This window comes from Camellia sinensis, chromosome 10 (assembly GCF_055761805.1).
Source record: "Camellia sinensis isolate YWXY chromosome 10, ASM5576180v1, whole genome shotgun sequence".
In the NCBI taxonomy this organism is placed as follows: domain Eukaryota; kingdom Viridiplantae; phylum Streptophyta; class Magnoliopsida; order Ericales; family Theaceae; genus Camellia; species Camellia sinensis.
The window spans coordinates 92857845-92879121 of record NC_138970.1 but is presented as its reverse complement, the minus strand read 5'-3'; the positions used below and the strand labels follow the sequence as shown (position 1 = coordinate 92879121).

Sequence of the window (21277 nt, the reverse complement as noted above, 5' to 3'; positions counted from 1 at the left end):
CTTTTGCTAAAAGAAACCTTAATAAACTGTCACTTTATGTTCTCAAAATTAAAAAAAAAAAAGAAAAAGAAAAAAAAGAGGGGGGGGTGGTGGTTTGTACTGTTGTGCAGAGTCAAAGGTTGACCTCAGCAATAGCAATTTTTTTGACTCTGAGAAAGACACTCGGAGCAGAATGTGGGCTCTAGCGCAGAGGATCCCGCTCACCATCTTCCCCAACCTCCCCATCTAATCAAAACGGCGACAGAGACATCTCCTCCACCTTTACCTGTTTTCGAGTCCCCTCTCTCTTTCTCTCTCTCGCTCTCATTTCCTTCTTCCTCGTAACCCTAAACCCTAAAAAAAAATAATATTAAATATACATACATTTCGAGCTATCCACAGATTGAATCCAACAGTTTCATTCAACTCCGAGACTCGAATTTCAATGAATTCCTTACATTTTTCTTCCCAATCTTCGTCCATTCTAAGCTTGTATTAAACCCCATCTTCAATCTTTAATATATATATATATATATATGTTTGTTTATTTATTTATTTATTTTTTTCAGTTACAGTTTGATTTTGTAAACATTACTCTTAAATTGGCCAATATTTAAAGCGAATTGCGGTGGAAATGGCGTCGAGTTTCCGCCAATGGGAATCGGACCCGCTGTTTTCTGCCGCCGAGGTCGTTCAAGACTCAGCCGACAGGTCAGTTTTCTTCCCATTTACGCCATTAATGATTTCTTATTCAAGCCACTGACAACTTCATTCACTGCTTATACTTCAGATTCAAATATATATATATATATATATATATAAATATAAAATAGTTAATTGAAGTGTAGATACACCAACATGTGGGTAGTGGATGCGATAGTTTTGGGTACAGATTTGGTAAAGGAAAGGGAAAAGATGGAAGAAATGTGAATGAAACATAAATAGTCGTTACCCGTTCCCTTCGGGGAATCACTCAATCCCTTGGATAGCTCGAGGACAGATGTAGAGTGTGCCGGAGGAAGGAAACAGAGACGCGCAATTAATTTCAAATAAGTCGTATCTTGCTCATATCAATAAATAAAGCTGGGCTTATAGTTGACGCTGCTAGTAGAAAACCGAAATAATTCATAGTCCAAATGCAACCTTAGTGATAGATACCCTTTTACTTTCTAGTCCTTGTAGTAACTGTTAGGTGAAGTAAATATTTGGGGAGATATAGTATTGCTCTAGGCTTTTTGGGAATCAAAATTATGTGACAACTTGTTCATACTAAAAATGAGTTGGGTACCATATATAATAACAAATGGTTTAGGGCAGCCCTATTGGTGCTCTTATTTTAGCTTCCCATTGTTCAACTCATTAGGGCATTGTCCCTTGAGTTTTACTTCATATTTTAGTGCCATCCTCAATCTTCTAAATTTTTTATTTTTTATTTATTTGAGCTCTTGAATTTTCAAAAGTCATTATTCTAATTTGTTAATGAAAGTGATAGTTATTTACTTAATATGGAGTAAAGGCTTATGTAATTATTGAATTAAACAAGTAATTTGTCATATATTAAACCTTAAACTGAAGCTGAATTTCTCATGAAATTGTTGTTGGTTCTATATCCTCATGTCTATTTCTCTCATTCAGACAATTTCTTTCCCCTTAAAAAAAAATAAAAATAGTTCAATTAGGAAACATGTGATGACATGGTCACATGGATAGCTTTTGTCACCCCCATTAATGGCTGAACTACATTGATTTTTAAAAGTTTGAGAGCTTAAATAGAAGAATAGAAAGTTGGGTATCACATATACATTTGAACAAAATTTGAGGGGCAAATAAACTTTAGGGAAAAGTGCATTTAAATGAAAATAACTCAAAGTAATTACGTTTTCATGGAGGTGCAAGCAAGTGAAAGTGAGGCATGAGACACAACTCTCACTTGCTTCGACTTGCACTTCCATGAAAATGTAATTACTATGAGCTGTTTTCACTTAAATGCAATTTTTCCAAAATTTTGCCTTCTCTTTTTCTATACAAATATATAAGTGGTGCATGTTATCATCACTTTACCTGAATTTGAATGTTGCTTTCACTCAACTGGCTGGGCAATTTGGGACTTGAAAAAGTACGATGACACCTCAAAAAAAAAAAAAAAAAAAAAGAAGAAGAAGAAGAAGAAAAGAAAAGAAAAGAAAAGAGGCCAAAAAGAGAAGTTCGATCCCCCCATTTCATAGAGGAAATGGAGAGGTCCAGTCGAATAGATCATTACCATTTGCTATAAAAACAAGCGGCCATGATTTTGTTGCATCACTAAAAGCTTAGTTGGAAATCATTAAAGCAAGAAACCACGCTTTCCTAATGAAAGCGTGATGGGAAATCACTCTTCAAAGGTGGAAGTGTGATTGCTAGACACACATTTATTTGAATTTTAATGATACAAAAAATCGTGGCTGCTAATTTTTCTGAATGCAGCCAGATTTATTTGACTAGATCTCTTAATTTCTTGTATGAAATGGAGAGATTCCCATAGATACAGATTGTGTAAGCACATACACAAGAAATTAAATAGGAGTAGCAATAGTAGATCTTCACATTGCTCGTGTTATCTATGAAACAATTGGTCATGTTATTGTTACTTTTTGGTTACAAGTACACAAGTTAGATTTTTCTTTAATTTTAGTTCTTTCAAATTTGCTTGCTTTAAAAAGTTCTATTGAAGTTCGTTAGCAAAGCTTTGTTTTTATATTTTTTGCTTTCTAGCCTATAAAGCAAGGAAATTACAATTTTGTTTTTAATAACTAAACTCATAAAATAAATATTAACATAATTTATATGGATGGTCTAATTATTTCCTGTCTCTATTTTGTATTTTATCATTGCATTCATGTGGTAGCATTATGACACATATCGATAGTTTTGCCTTCGGTTAAAAATATAGGATGGAATCGGTTTTTCGTCTTTTATTGCATGAGCAAAGTCTTGTTCAAGAAGACCATCCAGATGCGAAGCTGCTCAAGTCAATAGTGTATCATAAGCGTGATCTTGCAACTACACTGGAGACAGCAAAATGGCAGGTGCTTATCTCAAAATTATTTTTTTGTTATGTTCTATCGGTAGCTTATCTTTGAATGTTGTTTTGTTTTTATTTCCCTTGAGCAGTTGGAAGATTTTGAAAGAGAGGTAAATCTGTCAGCTACGTTGGACGAGTCTCACACAAGGGAAAATGTGATTTCCAGACACAGGCAGTTTATCGGAGCCATTAGTGAACAAATACTTAATGTGGAAAAAAGCTTGGTGGACACACCAGTGGGTGATTTATTGAAAAGCACCAAGTGGGTGAACTTGGATGAACAAGACCGGTTGGCATTGTTTCTTTCAGGAGAAAATCCAAAAGAACAAGTTACACACCATGACTTGGAAGATAGTAATATCTTGAGAAGATTTCTTGATCCAACAACAGCATGCAGTTCAAATGATGAGATTGTTGAACACAAGACATGTGAGAACTTAAATATGAATGGGTTTGTGCATTTAGACCACAACATTGATTTAATGGAGAATAAATTAAGGAAGGTGGGCTCCCATTATTCCACACAAACAAGTGTTGAAGAACCACCTTCTCTTCAAGAGGCTGCTTCTAATAGACATGGTGAAGATGGGAGTTGGGATCTGGAGGCTAATGAGGCCACTGGCAAAAGCTTCTTCCACAATAACAAGTTGAGAGGGTACTACAGCCGAATGAACGTCTTTGGGTCATTGGGTACTTTATGGTTCACATATGGGAACAGGGCCAGGAGGAGTTTTACTAAGAGATGGAAAGATGGAGAAGAACAAAGTCATTCTCCATCGTACATTAATATTTCTCATGCTGCACAGGTAATGTTTGTCACTTGTATTAATGCTACATATGATTATAAAGTATGTAGAAGATATGAGTTCTATGGTTGTGTGAACTTTCTTGTCATTGTTGGCAAAATTTGAATCATAGTCACATACAAAGTCATACTTCTGATAATTACACAATTCAAACTCAAAGTTCTAGCGAAATAGGTGGATACTGCTTTTTACTGTTGATTTGACTGAAAAACAATAATTATACTCAAGTTAATTTTATGCATGTGGCACGGTTTTTGTTTTTAGGTCTGAAATTGAGCAATAAATTTACACTGTTCCAACTTTCTTAAAAGAAAGATAATGAACACCACCTGTTTATTGTGTTGTCTCATATGTGCACCAAAAAGTTGCACAAATAACTTTGGTGATTACTTATTTTATCATAAATTATCAGATGGAAAACCATCTTCATAAGTATAGTGTCCTTTTTTGACAATATTGAGTTTTGTTGAAGTAAATGGGAAAGATTGCAAACAATAAAAAGGTTCGGAGGATGTGAATTATAGCCTCCATATTGCTTGAGGAGAGAAAATATTTTGATGGCTAACTTTTCGTTATTAATAAGAAATTGATTTTTTTTTGGACTGACATTTATGTCTCCCAAGATAGCAAATGAAGAGAGTATCTAGTGATATGGTTCAGATACTAATACTGATTGTGGATGTGGTTCTAATCCCTGATTCTAAGGTCATGTTTGTTTGGGCGGACATGGCTTTGAGATTGGACTAATAATTTGATAAAATGTATAATCCAACGTTTGGCGAAGAAAATTGGAGTTTGGACTAGTAGTCCATTCGTACATAGTGTCCCTCACATGGGGGATTATTGAATCCCTAGAGAGGGGTGGGATACAAAATGGAGGACTAAGGAGAGGTTTAGACTAATTTGTTAAATTGCAAAATTAGAAGGATTTTGCCAATCCCTAATAATAATCCTGAGTCAATCTAAACATAAGATAAGATACACAATCCAAAGGGATTGATAATCGTAGGATTAATAGTCCTAATAATGCTAATCCCATCTAATCTAGTCCATCCAAACAAACATGGCCTAAGTGTACTAGGGTATGAGTCCAAAAGTTGCATACATGGATGCGGACACATTTTGACATATAAGTATATTTTCTTTATTATAAGAAGCAGAAATACACACACAGGGCATACATACAATATAATGTGTCATTGACACAGTAATTTTTAGAAAATAAGACAAGTACATCGGAATGAATAGTTATATATTCTTATATTATATATACATGAAAATAATGGCAATTTCATTTTTTAAGTAACAAAATCTTAATGAAAATTGGATTTGTTGTCTCATGTCTATTTTTTTTTTTGGTTAAAAATCATTTTCCACAATTATATTATATATTGAAAAAGTTTGAACAAAATGTGTAATATCTATTTTAAAGAGCTTTATTACCAAACAAATTGGAAGTTTTGCACTCTAGGATTCTTCAAATAAAAAAGCTTAAATGAGGAGGCATTAATAATTATAAATCCACATTGTTTTAATTTTTGCTTTTGGCTCTCAAGTTAGTTTAAACTTGCAATGTGTTTCATGTTTGTGTAACCAATAGACATGCTTGTCCCCCAATTGTTTGAAGCATGCCCTATTCTAAAAAGAAATAAGACATGTTCGGACACGCATTTTGAGGCATGTCTAACGAGTTTTTCTATCTGACATGCTTCTAACACAGGTTGCTTCTTAGGTTTATTTAATATTGCAATTTTTGATTATCATTATTATCTAAATATATACTTGAAACTAAATTGGATGTAGTAGAAAATTATTTTATTTCTCTCTAACCCTATGTTATGTGGACTCTTCTAAATGTATAATGTACCTATGTCGGACACTTGACATTTGGATAAGGATATGAGATATGCGTCTGACATGTATAGTTGTACATTTATCTAACATGCATAATTAGTAATTCGAGTTTACCATAAAACTATGCATAAAATCTTTATATTATGAAATACTCTAATATAACCCCTTCTCTCTTGTATAACCTGAGCCTCTACTTCCTGTTCCATCATCACAAGGTAGAGGATCCAAGTGTACAATTCAGGTACATGTCCTTGCATGTATCTTAACTCTTGTCCATGTCTTGTTTTGCCAACACGAATAACTTGGGTGATAGGAAAGTCCATGTAATATGTTGGAGTAGGAAATTATGGATGCTGCTGTTTGCAATTGGGTTATAGGTCTTTAGGTTATAAAAAGATTGTAGGTTTAGGGCTTAATAAGTCAAAAGAAGCTCTTGGGGATTGAAAAGGACTGCAATTGGCTGGTGAGGTGGATTTTCATACTTAAGGAACTAAAAATTCTATAAGCAATTGTTTTATAGTTTTGTGGTTGATTAGAAGGTCAAAAGGTGGAGGGAGGGGTTAGATTTCTTAGGGCTTGATAGTGGAGTATTTTGGGCCTAAAAGAGAGGCTATTCGAAGGACGTTAATAGTGAGTCCTAATTAGTAATTTGCCCGGTCCTCTCAGATGGAGAGGAACAAGAAGAGGATCTCACCCAGAATTCCATAGGAAGGAGTGACCTCTCAATAAAGAAATATTGTTTAAAAAGCCATATTGAAGTTCCAAATTTCAAGTATAATTTATTTATATGTAATCAAATTCATTAAAACTCGACATTAAGGTAATGCCACCCAAGTAAAAAGAGAGAAATAAAGAATAAATAATAATAGTAAAGAAAGGGAAACAAAAGTAAGAAAATACATCTAACCACCTTCTTGGTTGTCCAAGAAAGAAGATGCCGGAGATATTGATAGACATATCAAGAAATACTGAATACCGAAATTAAAGTAGAAAAAAAATTGTAAATTAGCATTGACACTTGGAAATATTGCAGGGAACTTTAGTAAAAGTTTAATAAGACTATAATGTATAAGTTAGAATTACAGTATTGTAGCAAAGAAGCATGGATGCTAAGTGTGAAACTATGTTATATGGACTCAGATAGTGGTACTAATACGAGTATGTGTTTGAAGTGTTGAATTCATTTACTTTTCATGTCCAAGGACGCAGAGACACAAACAAATATTCATATTTCTTAATATATTTCTTATTTTTTAAGATAAATCATAAAACTGTGTTACAAGCTGCCATGCATGATATCTATTCTATTAAATTAAGTCTATACCTTAATTGGTGTAGACATTTAACATTGTATTAATTTTTGAAAATGCCCACAAGAGTAGTTATGCCATAGATTCATATATATATATAGGAAAAAAAAAAATTCTTAACTGCCTTCTTCTTTTGCATAGCACACATGATCTTCTCTATTGCTCACGTTAGTTGGCTTAGCCTTCTTGTAGAGTTTTATGCATAGTTATATGTTAAACTCAAGACATGACAAAATATTCATATTTCTTAATATATATTTCATTTTGGGTAAATTACAAATATATCCCCTGAGGTTTGCTTAAAATACGGATTACTCCCCGTGATTTGAAAAATTACAAATACCCCATTCTCAAAATTTTTTATTTAACATAATTAACTAAAAAAATGAAATTCCTAATTGATCTCCTAACAATAATAAAATTACTTGAATTATTAATTGAAATATATTTCTAATATCATTAAAATGGTTTACCAGTGCCATGCATAATATAGAGTTTTATGCATAGTTATATGCTGTACTCGAAATACGAAATATTTTATTTTTATTTTGTGAATGTCCAACTTAGTTGGGCACTTATCTCACACACTTACCTAAGTGTCGAGTCTTTGACATGGTTAACCACCTTAGTTTCCATGTAGTAATGTTTGCTCCTATTATATTTTATTGAACCCATGTGTGCTACTTTCCATATATATGAACTATATTTTTTTGTTCATTGTTCACTTTTAATTTAAGTAGGAACTACTAGCTACTATGAACTTCCATTGCTTTTGTGATGATGAAAATGGGAATTGTATGTAACCATATATTGTCAACTTTATATTTTTGTACTTTGCAAAATCATATAATTGCAATATTCCATATCAAGTGTTTATGTTACATGTACTTCATTATCAAAATGAGTGATATGGGTTCTTGAAAGCATGCTAGTCTCTATATTGTGCCAGGGGTAAAATATATTCTATTAGGTGGGGTAAAGATTTTTTTCTACAGGGGCCTTTCATTAGTCTTCTATAGTTCGTTGGTTGGTTGTTGTGAAGTTGGGGAAGGGGGGAGGGGGGAAGGTATGGAGAGACTACTAGGGGGATCTTCAACCCCAACCATTGCACACGCACACACACGACCCCTAGAAAACTCTCTTATTTTTGGTGAACATTTTTCTAATTGTTGCAGTACCTAATATATGGTATTTAGAATGTTCATCACTTGAAAAATATTGGAAACTAAAACATTAATTTGCCATTAATGAAACATCTCAGAATGCAATCGAACAGAGTTCTGCTCACTTGGTTTGTATAAAGTCAAGACCAAATGTCTGCTGCCTTTTTATTAGACTAGAAGTTGAGCACACACGTGATTTGTGTGTAGGAAAAAAAAGAAGAATGTAGATGGAGAAGAAAAAAACAAAAAACAAAAAAAATCAAAATTTAAAATAAAAAAAACTTGGACAATTATGTGGGGGCAATTTGGATATGAAAAAATACGTGACATGGGTGTTCACATGAAGTGAGTTGTGTGCGTTATATTAACTAGAAGGGTAAGCACACTAATGTTTGCAATTGAAAAGATCATGTGTGTTGAGCGAGAGTGGATTTCACGTTGTTGAATAAATCGGAGCTCCATAACCAAACTAGAGTATCTAGGTACTGAGATTTTCAAGAGCAAGAATACGGTGAGAGCAGCCTGGTCGGGGTTGGCTGGAAAACCCCTTCAATGCTAAAGTGAGGGACTTAGGGAGGAAAAGAGAAGGAATATAGAGTCTGAGTGCAGAGAGAATAGAATGTGGTGGATCCTCTTTTAGGAAGACAAGGTTTACCATAATAGGCAACACTGCTTTGCTTTACAAGGTGCGCATGGAATAGCTCATGCACTTCCCCTGCTCTGGCCATCATTACACTTAGGTGTGAGGGACCACTAGTGTTATTAAAGGTGCACCTAGGCGTGCGCCAAGGCCCAAGTCCCATCCAGGTCCAAGGTTTGCACCTTGTAGTGTTTCAGGCTAGGTGACTTCGATAAGTCGCGCTTAAGGCGTGCGACTGGGCTAAGGTGTAGTAAAGCCCAAGGCCTGCACCTTGAGGGCTTTTCTTTTTTTTTTTTATTTTTATTTTTAATATTAATTGTTGCTTTGATTGGTTTTGTTTGAAATCTTGTCATTGATTTAATATGGTGCATCTATAGAAAATCCCTACTCTTTAAGTACTGTAAGAAATAATGTATAGAGAAAGAGAGAGAATAAATTGTATGTATTATTATTGATTGATATATTGATATCTATTACAATGATTCATGATTCCTATATATAGAAGAGGGTGAGTGTGTAGTAGGTAAGGAGTAGGTGAAGTGGAGGTGGTAGTGGTGTAGTGGGTTAGGTTTAGTGGAGTAGGTGAGGTGGTAGTGGTGTAGTGGGTTAGGTTTAGTGGAGTAGGTGAGGTGGTAGTGGTGTAGTGGGTTAGGTTTAGTGGAGTAGGTTTAAGTGGGTGAAGTAGGTGGAGAGTAGGTGGATTTTAACAGCCCCCCGCAAACTCAAGGGGGATAGGAACTAACCAACTTGAGTTTGGAGAGAGTAACAAAACAAGAAAATACATAAAAATAAAAGAGGATAAGAGACACTGTATGGTCGTGTCAGACCATTGGTGAAGACACTGGATGGTGGTGTCATAACGTTGTAGAGGACACTGTATGGGGGTGTCATAACCATGTAGAAGACAGTCTATGGGGTCATGTCGGACCGTTGTAGCAGACAATGTGGTGACAGTTGTTGTGACAGTTTACGGAGTCTTGCTGGACCCTTGTAGAAACTAACCAGAATCAATGTCGGGACAGTTTACAGAGTCTTGTCGGACCCTTGGAAAAGCTAACCGGAATCAAATGTCGGGACAGTTTACAGAGTCTTGTCGGACCCATATAGAAACTAATCGGAATCAATGTCGGGACAGTTTACAGAGTCTTGTCGGACCCATGTAGAAACTAATCGGAATCAATGTCGGGACAGTTTACAGAGTCTTGTCGGACCCTTGTAGAAGTTGCACCCTCAAAAGGTGTGCCCAAGTTTTCAAAAGACGTGCCATCAAAAGTTGCGCCCTCAAAAGGCGCGCCCACTTCATCAAAAGTCGTGCCTGACAGAAAGCGTCGAGCCATCAAAAGGTGATACATTGGGCATTCAGCCCCAAATCAACGATAAAAGAAAATTTACTCCTAATTCCTAATCTCCGAAGAACTCTTTGTTGCAACCTACCTTCGTTATCTAGTCCAACAGCTCCAAAAATTCTTCTTCATGTTGCTATCTTCTTCTTCTCTTACGTTGCTCTCTCATTCCCTTCTCTTCTTCTTCTTCTTCTCTACGTTGTTATATTCTCTACTTCTCTTCTCTACGTTGCTATCTTCTTCTTCACATGGTTGTGATCTTCTTCTTCTTTTTCTTCTTCTTCTTCTTCTTCTTCCATCTTCTTATGCTTATTCTCTAGTCTCCTTCTCTTTTTCATCCTTCTTTGGACTGATAAGTTTTTTTCCCTCTCTTCTTGTTCTTCTTGACCTCTCTTCTTATTCATGTTTTGTGTTAAACTTTGAAATAATGTTAAAATAGTAGTGTTTGTTGGTATTTATATTTTTATAAGTTTAATATTTCATTTGCTAATGTGGGACGTTAAATTATTTGTTTATATTAAATTATATATTGTTTTACGTAAAAAGCGTGCCTCACTTTAGTAAAGCATGCGCCTCGCCTTGTGCCTAGGCCTCAAGAGACTTTGGTGCCTTAGGGCGCCTATTGCCTTTAATAACACTGGGGACTACGAATAGGTTAGGCATGCATGCCCATGCGAATGATCCTTATCTTTGCAACACAATATTCTTTCCTAGCCGTTTTGCTCAATACATGGGGATCATAATGATGTATATTTCCTTGTGCAACTTTGAATTGAGTCCAAGGCCGGAGCCTCCCAGTTGGCCTTGCCTGGCCCTAACTAATGGTTTGTTCGGCTCTGGAGCCCTTTTGGTACACAAGCAAAGTTTTGGTCCATAATGTTTGGTCTTGGGCCGCTTCTTTGCTCAGCTTGGTCCAAATAATGACGTTACTGGGTTTGATCTGCTTCGTATGTTCATCCCGAACGATGTTCGGTCCAACCCGACGTCTTCGACAAGCAGCCAACCTTGACTGATGTAATTGGGCCTAGCCACCTATCAGCTTGGCCCTAGTGTCTACAATAGACTAGGTTTGGCACAACTTGTTCGTTCGGCCCACGCTCTTGTTTGGCCCACATCCATGGTTTCATCAGAATTTGGCCCACATCTGTGGGGCTAGATGGGCTCGGCCTAGTATGGGCCTTGCACCGATTGTATTGACCCTCTTCATGTGTGCTATGAAATTTACAATAAAGGCAATTGAGGTTTATTTTATTTATTTTCAAAAAAAACAAACTGCTCTTGTGGGCATTTTCAGAAATAAAAAAAACGTTACATGTCTATTTCTCAGATATTGTATGGTGCTCTAAATGACTCTAAAATTTTACATGGATATGACTTGCATTTTTCCTGTATTTTTTATACTATGGTTATGTTTTGGCACCAATTTCTTGGTGCAATTAAGATAGAGGGCTGTTATTTGTTTAGGAAAGGCAGATAATCTTTTTATAGATTGGGATTTGTTTTAGTGGGCATGATTTTTCTTTGACTTCAAGTAGTTCCCATATTAGTATATTGAGGGGCCAAGCAGTGGCGGCTTCATGAATTTTAGTAGGGTAGTCATTATGGTGGCATTTTTGGTGACATTTTTTAGTTTATTTTTTACAAAAAATTATAAACAGGTTTTTGTTTATTTTCTGAAAAATAAAAAAATACAAACACATTTGGTTTGAACAAGATGTTTTAAAAAAAAAAAAGAAAGTTCTGTAAGGCCTAAAATGTTTGTATATGTTTTGATTAATTATACTTACGAAAAGAGTAATGTCACAATGACCATGCTTATGGTTTACTTCATTTTTCATAATTACATTGATTAAATAAGTCATGTTCGTTGAATCCAAGTACCTTTATTCACCTGACACATAGGTTAATACACTGTCCTTTCTTCTTACATATATACATATATCATATGTGTATACAAATATCAGTGACCCTTTCTCTTTGAACAATCTGTGATCTGTGTCAATAAACAAAGACCACTGACAGATCGATAATGGAGGTAGACGACAGGCAGGCTGAATATATGATATGATGAAGAGATTAGATTACTGTTGTAATTAAGGGTTGTTTTGTTTTCGTTTAAGTTATATTGCTCCTCATAAGATTCGAACCCTGCAACATTTTGTGAGTACTGTTCCTTCGCATGTCTCCGCATTTTTTTTGCCCTTTTTGGGCCCATTCAGTGTTTATAAACTCCTGTAACCAGCTTTTTCTGTTTACAGGATTTGCTCAAATTTATAAACTGATTACAATAATTTATAAACAAAAGTTTTTACCAAACATGTTTATATGGCAGTTTTTAAAATTTTTGGAAACATAAACCAAAAACTGTAAGCGTAACGTTACCAAACAACCCCTTAAGAAATGTAAATTCTACCAGCTGTATTAGAAAAATCACATAAAAGAGACCAATTTCTTTCAGATGTTCAAGTCAACATGACTTCACTTGAAGAATCTTGAAAATGGCTATCACCACAAGTTTTTTTGGAGGAGATGAATCTTGTACCATAGTTTATGAACCGTGGATATGGTTACGGGATACGAATGCGATACAATATGGATACGGTTACAGTTAGGATATGTTGAAAAAAAATATATAATTTTTAATACTATGCTAAAAAATTGTGAGAAACCATTATTTATGAGTTAGATATTAGTTTATAAGCTAATAGGCAGTTTACTTTCTTTTAGGGGATCTGTGCTTCATAAACTGTAGTTGACTTTCACCACGACTTCACTTAGAAGTATCTTAAAAGTGGCTATCACTACAAGTTTCTCGAAGAGGAAATGAATTTTGTACTGTAGTTGATTTTCTTTTCAAAATTTTGTCCATAATTCTAGAACTGACAAATAAATAAATAAAGTCAATATGATACTAAACAAAACCCTAGGGGGTTGGCCTAGTGGCAAGGCCTTGGGGGTGTGCTACCTCCAAGGTTTAGGGATCGAAATCTCTCAGGACTAACAATTCTTTGGGGCCATCGGATTATGGGAAAACTGTTGAATTAACCATGATACACTTGCGAGAGACTCTTGCTGAGGGCCTGTGTACCCCCGGGGATTAGTCGGGTTTTGATCCAGACCCTCTAGTGCAAATCCAAAAAAATAAAAATAAGATAAATAAATAAAAATTGTGATACTAAACATGACAAATAGACTATCAAAACTGAACAATTATACAAAATAACAAATAAGAGAAATAAAAGAGTAAGATGCACCTGAAAATCTCAAAAAAATAAAAAATAAAAAATAAAAAATAAAAATTAAAATTAAAAAAAGAAAAAAAGAAAAAAAGGTGATCTAAATAAATGATGGAAAAATACAGTTACAAGAGTAAGATGTACTTACAAATATGTGAACTAAAACATTAACAAAAAATTGCACCTAGAATAAGTATTATGATTTATACTCCAAATTCAAAGTAGCAATTACAGAAGTTCAAATTGGGAAAACCTCTATTTCAAATAATACAGTACCTACCAACCCCAAATCCTAATCTGATATAGGATTATAAGTTTTAGTTTATGTTGAACAACATTCACAAAGAATTAGCTGTAGAGAGAGACCTGGCAGCAAATTCTCTATTTCACTTTTCACTTCTTTTCTTCTTCATTATTATTATTTTTATTTTTTTATTTTTATTTTTATTTTTTTGTTGTTGTGGATTGTGTGGACAATGGACTGTGAGCAGTGGGCTAACTGGGTATTCAAACCTGGTGGTATGAATGTTCAAAATATGAGCTGAACTTCAAATATATGTTACCGACATTAAAAAACAATAATTGATTGAATACCCTCTTCAAAATGGGGCGCCACCACTGGGGCCAAGTAATACTAAAATCTTTCATAAACTGGCTGTAGTAGAGGATCCAGGATGTTTTTGGGGTTAATAAATTTATATTACCCTTTCAGTTTCCCTAATCCTTCTTCCCTAGTTTTTTTTTTTTAAAGCCCCAAAGCTCAAGGTTTCAAGTCTATATACATGTGGAAAGTACAAATTTCTGAATAAAATCGGTTTGTCTATGTGTTTAGGATTTGATCTGAGTTTGTTTGGCTCCACTTCATTTGTAGTTGGTAGAATTGCTAATTGGTTACATAATTCCTGCAACTAAAATGCTTAAATTCAATATTGACCTTGATTTGAATTTAAGGAGGTTGCTTTAAACCGATCTTTACTATTTGAAATCAGCCCTAACCTTGAAAAGATTCCAACAATTCCTTACCATTGGTTAATGTTTGCATCCTCTAGCTTTACCCAATAGTTTAACTCTTCATTTTCCCAGACAATGGAAATTCAATCCTCTGGATCAACAAATTCTCCTTGGATCCCTTGTATTGACTCCACATGAATTGGATCTAGTGTTCCTCTTGAGCTAGTTTCTTAAACTTTTTAAGCTCTCATATGTTAAGGTAAACCTTTTATTTGGGTATTAGGTTAATTACTTTTGTTTGTCAGATTATGAGGAAGGTGTTTGGTGGTTCTAAATACCATCTTGCAGCAGATCTAATATATACAGGAATTGCATAATAGGTTGAAGCCCTATATATATAAAATAAATAATTAAAACAATGTGTGAAGTGGATTGCTTGTTATGATTTGCATGAAGGAGGGGAGACACTGTTTTGCATCTGATTCAGCAGGATATTCTGAATGTAACACCCTAGTTCACTTTAAAGAACATGAATATGATCAATTAATCTATATTTTGTGATTCATATGCTTTAGAATCTTATAACTATGATTTTGTTTGACAGGGTAATTGTAGACAAATGAGCTTAACTTCTCAATACAGCCGTTTTAGAGGATGGCATTCAGAGTTATTTGCAAGTGTTGTGCACTCCTGTCCCTGGCTTGGCGAATTTAGGGCGAGATATCGAAGATTCCCTTATTTTGTTCAAGTTAGTCGGTATTCCATGCAATTGATATCAGCAATAATTGCTGCTCTGGTAGTTTTAGGTGAGTACAACAATTTTGAAGCAATTAGATCATAGATACTGTGCATGCCCTGTTTGGAAATTGGTTATTTTAGTTGGTTTTTTGACTTTTCATGAAAAGATGTGCAGAAAAGTAGAGAGTGATATGACAACTTATAATGGCTTTTTAGCTTTTTGGATTTTAGCTTTTTGGATAAAAAGCCAACTCCCCAAATGGGTCATGGATAAGTATATTTTAACTGAGGAGATTTGAGATTCAATTTTGTAAAATTGTAGGAAAGTTAATTATTGGATATAGATAGATAATTTTAAGGGTAAATTACATTGACTTCCACTGTGGTTTGGAGAAAATACAATTTTATTATTGCCTCACAAAGTTTGATTTAATTTCCTTGGGCTCCTTTAAGGTTTTAATTCACATAACACTTAGGGCTGGTTTGGGGTGTCCTAAAAAAGTGCACTTTTTGTCTTTTTGGACTAAAAAAGTTGAAAAAAAAATATGGAGGTTTGGGTTAACTTTTTGACTTTTTATGGAAAAATGTGTATTAAAAAATTGTATAAAAAAAATGTGTAACAGAAGATTAGAGAGAAGTGCGCCCAGCCGTACAACCTGCGTGTGTGAATTGGAGTAGGAAATTATTGGCTAATTTTTGGGCATTGTACTAGACGGTTTTGTTTGGCCCGTGGGGGTCATAACGGGTCCCATTTTAATAATCTGAACCGTTCAATGTGTGTAATGTGTCGAACACTATGTACCTATAAAAAATCACGTTAATCGGATATCGATAGCTATCTGATCAGATTTATTTATTTTTCAATCATAAATTATAACACCATCCATTAGTTGTACATAACTGACTTGATCATATAGTTATCGATATCTGATCAATGTGATTTTTTGCAAATATATAGTACCTGACGATTTCTACACATTGAACGGTTCAGATTGTCAAAATGAGACCTGTGATAGCCCCCATGAAACGAACAACGGTGTGTGTAAAAAGCACACCCAATCATTTCTTGTTTTCCCCACTGCCACACAGCAGCTACGGGTCATCAATTCCGTGTGTACTTTTGTTGAAAAAAATTGATTTTTTAATTTTTTTTTTTTGATGAATAGTAATATCTTTTTGGATTTTGGAGTAACTTTTTGACTTTTTAACTTATACAGTAGATGCCAAACAAGCCCTTAGTCCTATTTTTACATCAATTTGTTAGTTGATGGAAAAATGATAGTCATCTTTTTCTGAAATGTATATTTTTTACACCATATGCATTAGTTCTGGTTCATTTAGCCTTATTAAAAGGGATGTCTGTGTAATTATGTCAAAACTATGAGACTGTTTATATTTTCTCCAAATCTTAAGAGAAGACGGTATAATTTACCCTAATTTTAAAGTATAGGATAACATAGAGATAGGAGAGATGCATTTTGTTATTATTATTTTTTTCTAGTAGAAATCATTCATGTAAGGATTTCAAATAACTATCCTTAACAAGCTATTTCAAATTCATTAATTGAAAACACTCGAATCTAGTCTTGAAATGTACATCTAAAATACTAATTTGAATTAAATGTTATACTCTTTGAACAAGTGATGCAAATCATTCGTTTGAAATCTATAAGTACGAATGCAACCCAAATCGTTTAACCATACAAATTTTGATAACTCGGTGTCAAGCTATCATCGATCTTTCATGCCCTTTCACTATATTCCCTTGAGTTACATTACATTTGTTCTCAAATTAATAGACAAATAAAAGATATGCTTATACATCCAACCTCTTTTCTTTCTCCACGCAGGTATCTTGGCATCCCGAGTTGCTTGAGCAATCTACTTTTGGGAATGTGTGGTCTCCTGCATGGACAACCCATCTTGTATGTGTTTTAGTGTCTGCTTATTTGTTTGTCACAATTATGCACTTCTGGGCATCAGTTAATCAACCATGATGCACATCTTGTTTTGCCATTTGTTGTAAGTTATGATCACAACCATTTCTTCCAGCACAGCAATTGCGTGGAAACATCAAATGATGACTGTTTAGTGAGCAAGTTGCTCAGTATGCAACCAAAAAAAAAAAAAAAAAACATGTCAATTGCAGTGTTTATCGGGTTATTAGTTATGGTTTGCAATCTAGTTAGTAACCTATCCCGCGTTTGGTTCAAATTTTGTGACCCAGATAACTTGTCCCAGAGACCCTTTTATTTTGCATATGCTCGATTATTTTGTTTCAGGAATGGACAACTGATTTCGGGATAACACATTTTGAGACCTGTGAGTGAGTGATGCCAACCTTCCCCCTCTCTTCATATTTGATTGTGGTTAGGTTAACATAATACATACTGGATTATGCTCTCACTCCTTGGAGGCAAAACATTATACACGCCAATTTCACTTTCTGTCCCTCATCTGTCCTAATTGAAGGCAAGAAAAATAAGCTTAACCTTAACCAACTGCATGAGACATGTTAGGATAACTAGAATCTTGAGTCATTTTAACATGCGTACGTGAGATTGTTTTGTTATGGTGATGGGACAGGGTTAATTCTTGGATGACATTTTTGTTGCAAAAATGATTTAAAATGTTCTGCTTGGGATAAGTTATCCTGGGTTTAACTTTTGATGCTGCCACTTGCAATTGTTAATGAAATGTGGACAGAAGAGGAAGTCTTGCAATTGAAGAGCATCACAGCTAATACGAGGAAAGGCACAAGAGCAGAGTTATGGGGAACTTAATGAGGAATATTTAACCAGAAGCACCTGAAATTTCATGTCCATTAATTTTTAATATTTTTGACGTCTTCCATTGACCCATGAGCTATGTCACAAATTAATAAATAAATGAGACATTTTTTTTTATTTATAATTTTTACTAATTTAATTATATGTTTTTGCTATGTGAAATTTTGAATTGATTAATAATATCATTGCATAATATGATCATTAATTATAATAATAATAAAAAAGGGTTTGACCCATGTAACAAAATAATCATGAATTTAAATTTGTCAATTTAAGTTCTTAATCTTTTGATTTATTTTCAATCGAAACTATTTGTCTATTTTTATTAAGTAAAATTGATAAAAAAGGGGGACATTTTAGCTATTAAACTCCATGAAAAATGAAATTTTAGACATTTTATGTATATTTATATTGAGTTTAATAGTTAAAATGTTTTTTTCATCGGTTTTTACTTAACGAATATAAACAAATGATTTAAATTAAAAATAAATTAAAAAATTAGAATTTAAATTGATAAAATAAAAAATTTAAGATTTATGTTGTTATAATAGTTGATTTTTGATTTATTTATTTATAATTTCCCCTAATATTTACTATAGACTAGTGTGAGGCAACATTGCCTACAAACGTAACAATGATGCTAGGTAGTCCAAGAAATATATGGTCCAATTTTGCCCAAATGATGTGGCTTTGGTGTGCAAATTATTTATTTATTTTTATTATTTTAGGACACTAAACTTAGTTATTGTTGATAATATACGATTTCTTGAGATGTTGTATCAACTCTTTCTTTAGTAAATTATATATCTTTAGCAGTATTAGTATTTAGTAGATTTTGTAAAAAATGATGACGTTATTGATAGTTTGCGATTAGTACTAGTAATTGATTACGATCTAGTAACAGATCTTGAATATAAAAGTAAACATAAAAACTTATAAAAAGAAAAACTTATTACTTCTTATAATTTTAAGTCCACTGTACTTTCAAAACAAGAACAGTATCTAAAGATTTTGACTGTTCTCGAACGTTGTCGGTGTAGGGCTTTGATGTTGTATAGAGGTGGATAACCTCAAACTTTCATTCCTTAGATTAGGCTCATCACAGATTTGTTTTGTTTCCTACCTCAGATCATAACTTCAGAAGCTGTTTCTTTGATTATATAGGAGACCTAAGATCAATAACTTGATATACAGTAGTCACACACTTTTTTCTGGAAATGAATTTTTTTATTTTATTTATTGAACAAAAATTTGCAAAGAAATGAATGTTTGTAAACTGTTAGATTGCTAAAGTATTATTTATTCTAAGAAGGCTTGAGAACCAGACTACTTTCTTAGTTTTAAGTATACTCAAGTAATCTGTGTCCCCTTTTTCTTTCCCTTAAGGCCTTTATATAGGCACCTTGTGGATTTCAAGTTTGGACTTCAACCTAATCTATAAACATAAAATATTTTACATATTATATTTTATTGTTGCTAGAAGACAAATAAAAGACAAGCAAGCAAGTGATGTGGTCACATGATGATCACGTATTATTTTTGAACAAACGACACCCCATGGTTTTGCTAAATTGCCCATGGTTTTGTAAATCCATTGCATTATCTAAATTCCATATCCCCTCATCACCCATGACATCACTAAGATTATAATTCTCATCATGTTCTTCAATCATTTCATCCCATTCTTCTATATCTTGCTCCATCAGATATTTTTTCAAAAATTTACATCATCTTTTAGATAAATATGTTTTGAAATCTACCTGTTCCAAGTAATCATATACTGATTCATAAGGCAATCCTAGAACAATTATTTTTTCCGCCAAGGATGGTGTTACTGCAAAAGTGGTCATTCTATAATGAACTAATTTAAATCCAACCCTTGCTAATTCTGTAGTTTCATGAGATATTATGAAAAATCCTTTGTTGGATCTATTATACAAGATGCTTCACAATCTTTGAACCAATCACATTTGTAGGGGATCATGTCATTCTTGTCTTTTATTTTTTTTAGATAATGAGTTGCATTTAGATGTTTATCTTTTACCTCCGTTTATGTAGTTATAAATTTAATGGGTGTCATACTTGGATATTCTTTGCAGACTTCATAAATTCTCTTGAATATGAATTGTTGGAATCTGGTGAGTTTGAGACAACATGGTACTCAGTGGGTGAGGTGGAACGTCGAATGTAGTGACTATTCTCAATTTCCACATTTGAACCAGAGAATCTTTTGGGTTGATGACCTTATTTGGATCGAATGAAACATTTAACATTCTGTAATTGTACAAGACTATCCGTTCGTTAAAGTTGCACCACTGAGTTAGGTGAAACTTTTTTTTATACCATTTCAGAAATAATCTAACAAAGTACATTATCTTATTTTATTTTGGATATCATAAGGGAGTTGAAGAAACAAATATAATACTTCTAATCGTAAAAAGGTTTTGGCAACTAAATGGGTGGTCCTGATGAGCTCGTTCATGGAACAACTCTTTACTACTGCCTGCATTTTTTTTGATAATTTCAACGTTGTCTTGTGTCACCAAGTCCAGCACTTCCTGAGTGTTTCCTTCTCTGACAGTGTGAGTCTTGTGGACGTGGAAGCCATCTGCAAGTTCTCAAGTTAGAGTATCTGCTAAACTATTTTTATTCCATTAATATGTTCTATATTAAAGGTAAATGGTTTTAACCAGAGTTGCCATTGTAAGAGCCTCTCTTGTGCCTACATGTTAGACAAATTATTATTTATGAAACTTAGTAGGTCTTTGCAATCAATTCTTATTAAAAACAGTTTTGGCGCCAAAAATATTAAGAACTTTTCTATCATGACTAATAATTTTTTTTTCATGGGAGGATAATTATATTTAGCTTGATTAAAACTTCCACTACAATACCGATATAGTTAATTATTTTCTTTTATTTTCAATACTGTGCTCCAATGATTGTTATTTGCATCGGTTTCTAGTACTAGCTTATCATTTTTATTAGAAAGTGTTAGGATAGGCAAATCTTTACACTTTTTTTTTAATTTTTTAATTATTTAAATTTTACTAATGCAGAGTCGGCTGAGTTCGAAGTCCAACTCTCATCATTTTCTAGTTTCTTTTGTAAATGATTTCTTATTTTAACTAAGTCTTTTATAAAATCTGAGGCATAAGTTAAACATTCTAAAAATCTCTCTAATAGTTTTTATTAGGAAATTTATTAATTTTTTTTCAAGAACATGACTTTGTATTTTTGTTGATCCTGTATTGATTTCAAGTCCTAAAAATTCTATTTTCTTTTGTGCATCTATACATTTCTTTTCACATAATACTGTTCCATATTCTTCACATTCTTCTATTACTATTTTGATATCTATTCTATGTTGTTCTATGGATTTAGAGAAAATTAAAATATCATCTATA

The 21277-nt window shown here is 33.6% G+C and overlaps 1 protein-coding gene across 4 annotated transcripts; it reads left to right on the top strand.

The window, feature by feature from the left end:
• Positions 1-145: 145 nt before the first annotated feature.
• On the top strand, positions 146-20249 carry LOC114322917 (uncharacterized). Of its 4 annotated transcripts, none has more exons than XM_082891831.1 (6): positions 146-690; positions 2909-3044; positions 3130-3846; positions 14948-15149; positions 16932-17006; positions 19970-20249. In XM_082891831.1, exons 1-5 carry the CDS (start codon positions 614-616, stop codon positions 16955-16957), a joined length of 1158 nt encoding a protein of 385 aa, XP_082747957.1. In that variant the 5' UTR covers positions 146-613; the 3' UTR covers positions 16958-17006; positions 19970-20249. The 4 variants fall into 4 exon arrangements, with proteins under 4 accessions (XP_082747957.1, XP_028126185.2, XP_082747958.1 ...); XM_028270384.2 differs by lacking the exon at positions 19970-20249 and adding an exon at positions 17788-17994; XM_028270383.2 differs by lacking the exon at positions 19970-20249 and having other exon boundaries at positions 237-471; positions 549-690; positions 16932-17234.
• Positions 20250-21277: the final 1028 nt, after the last annotated feature.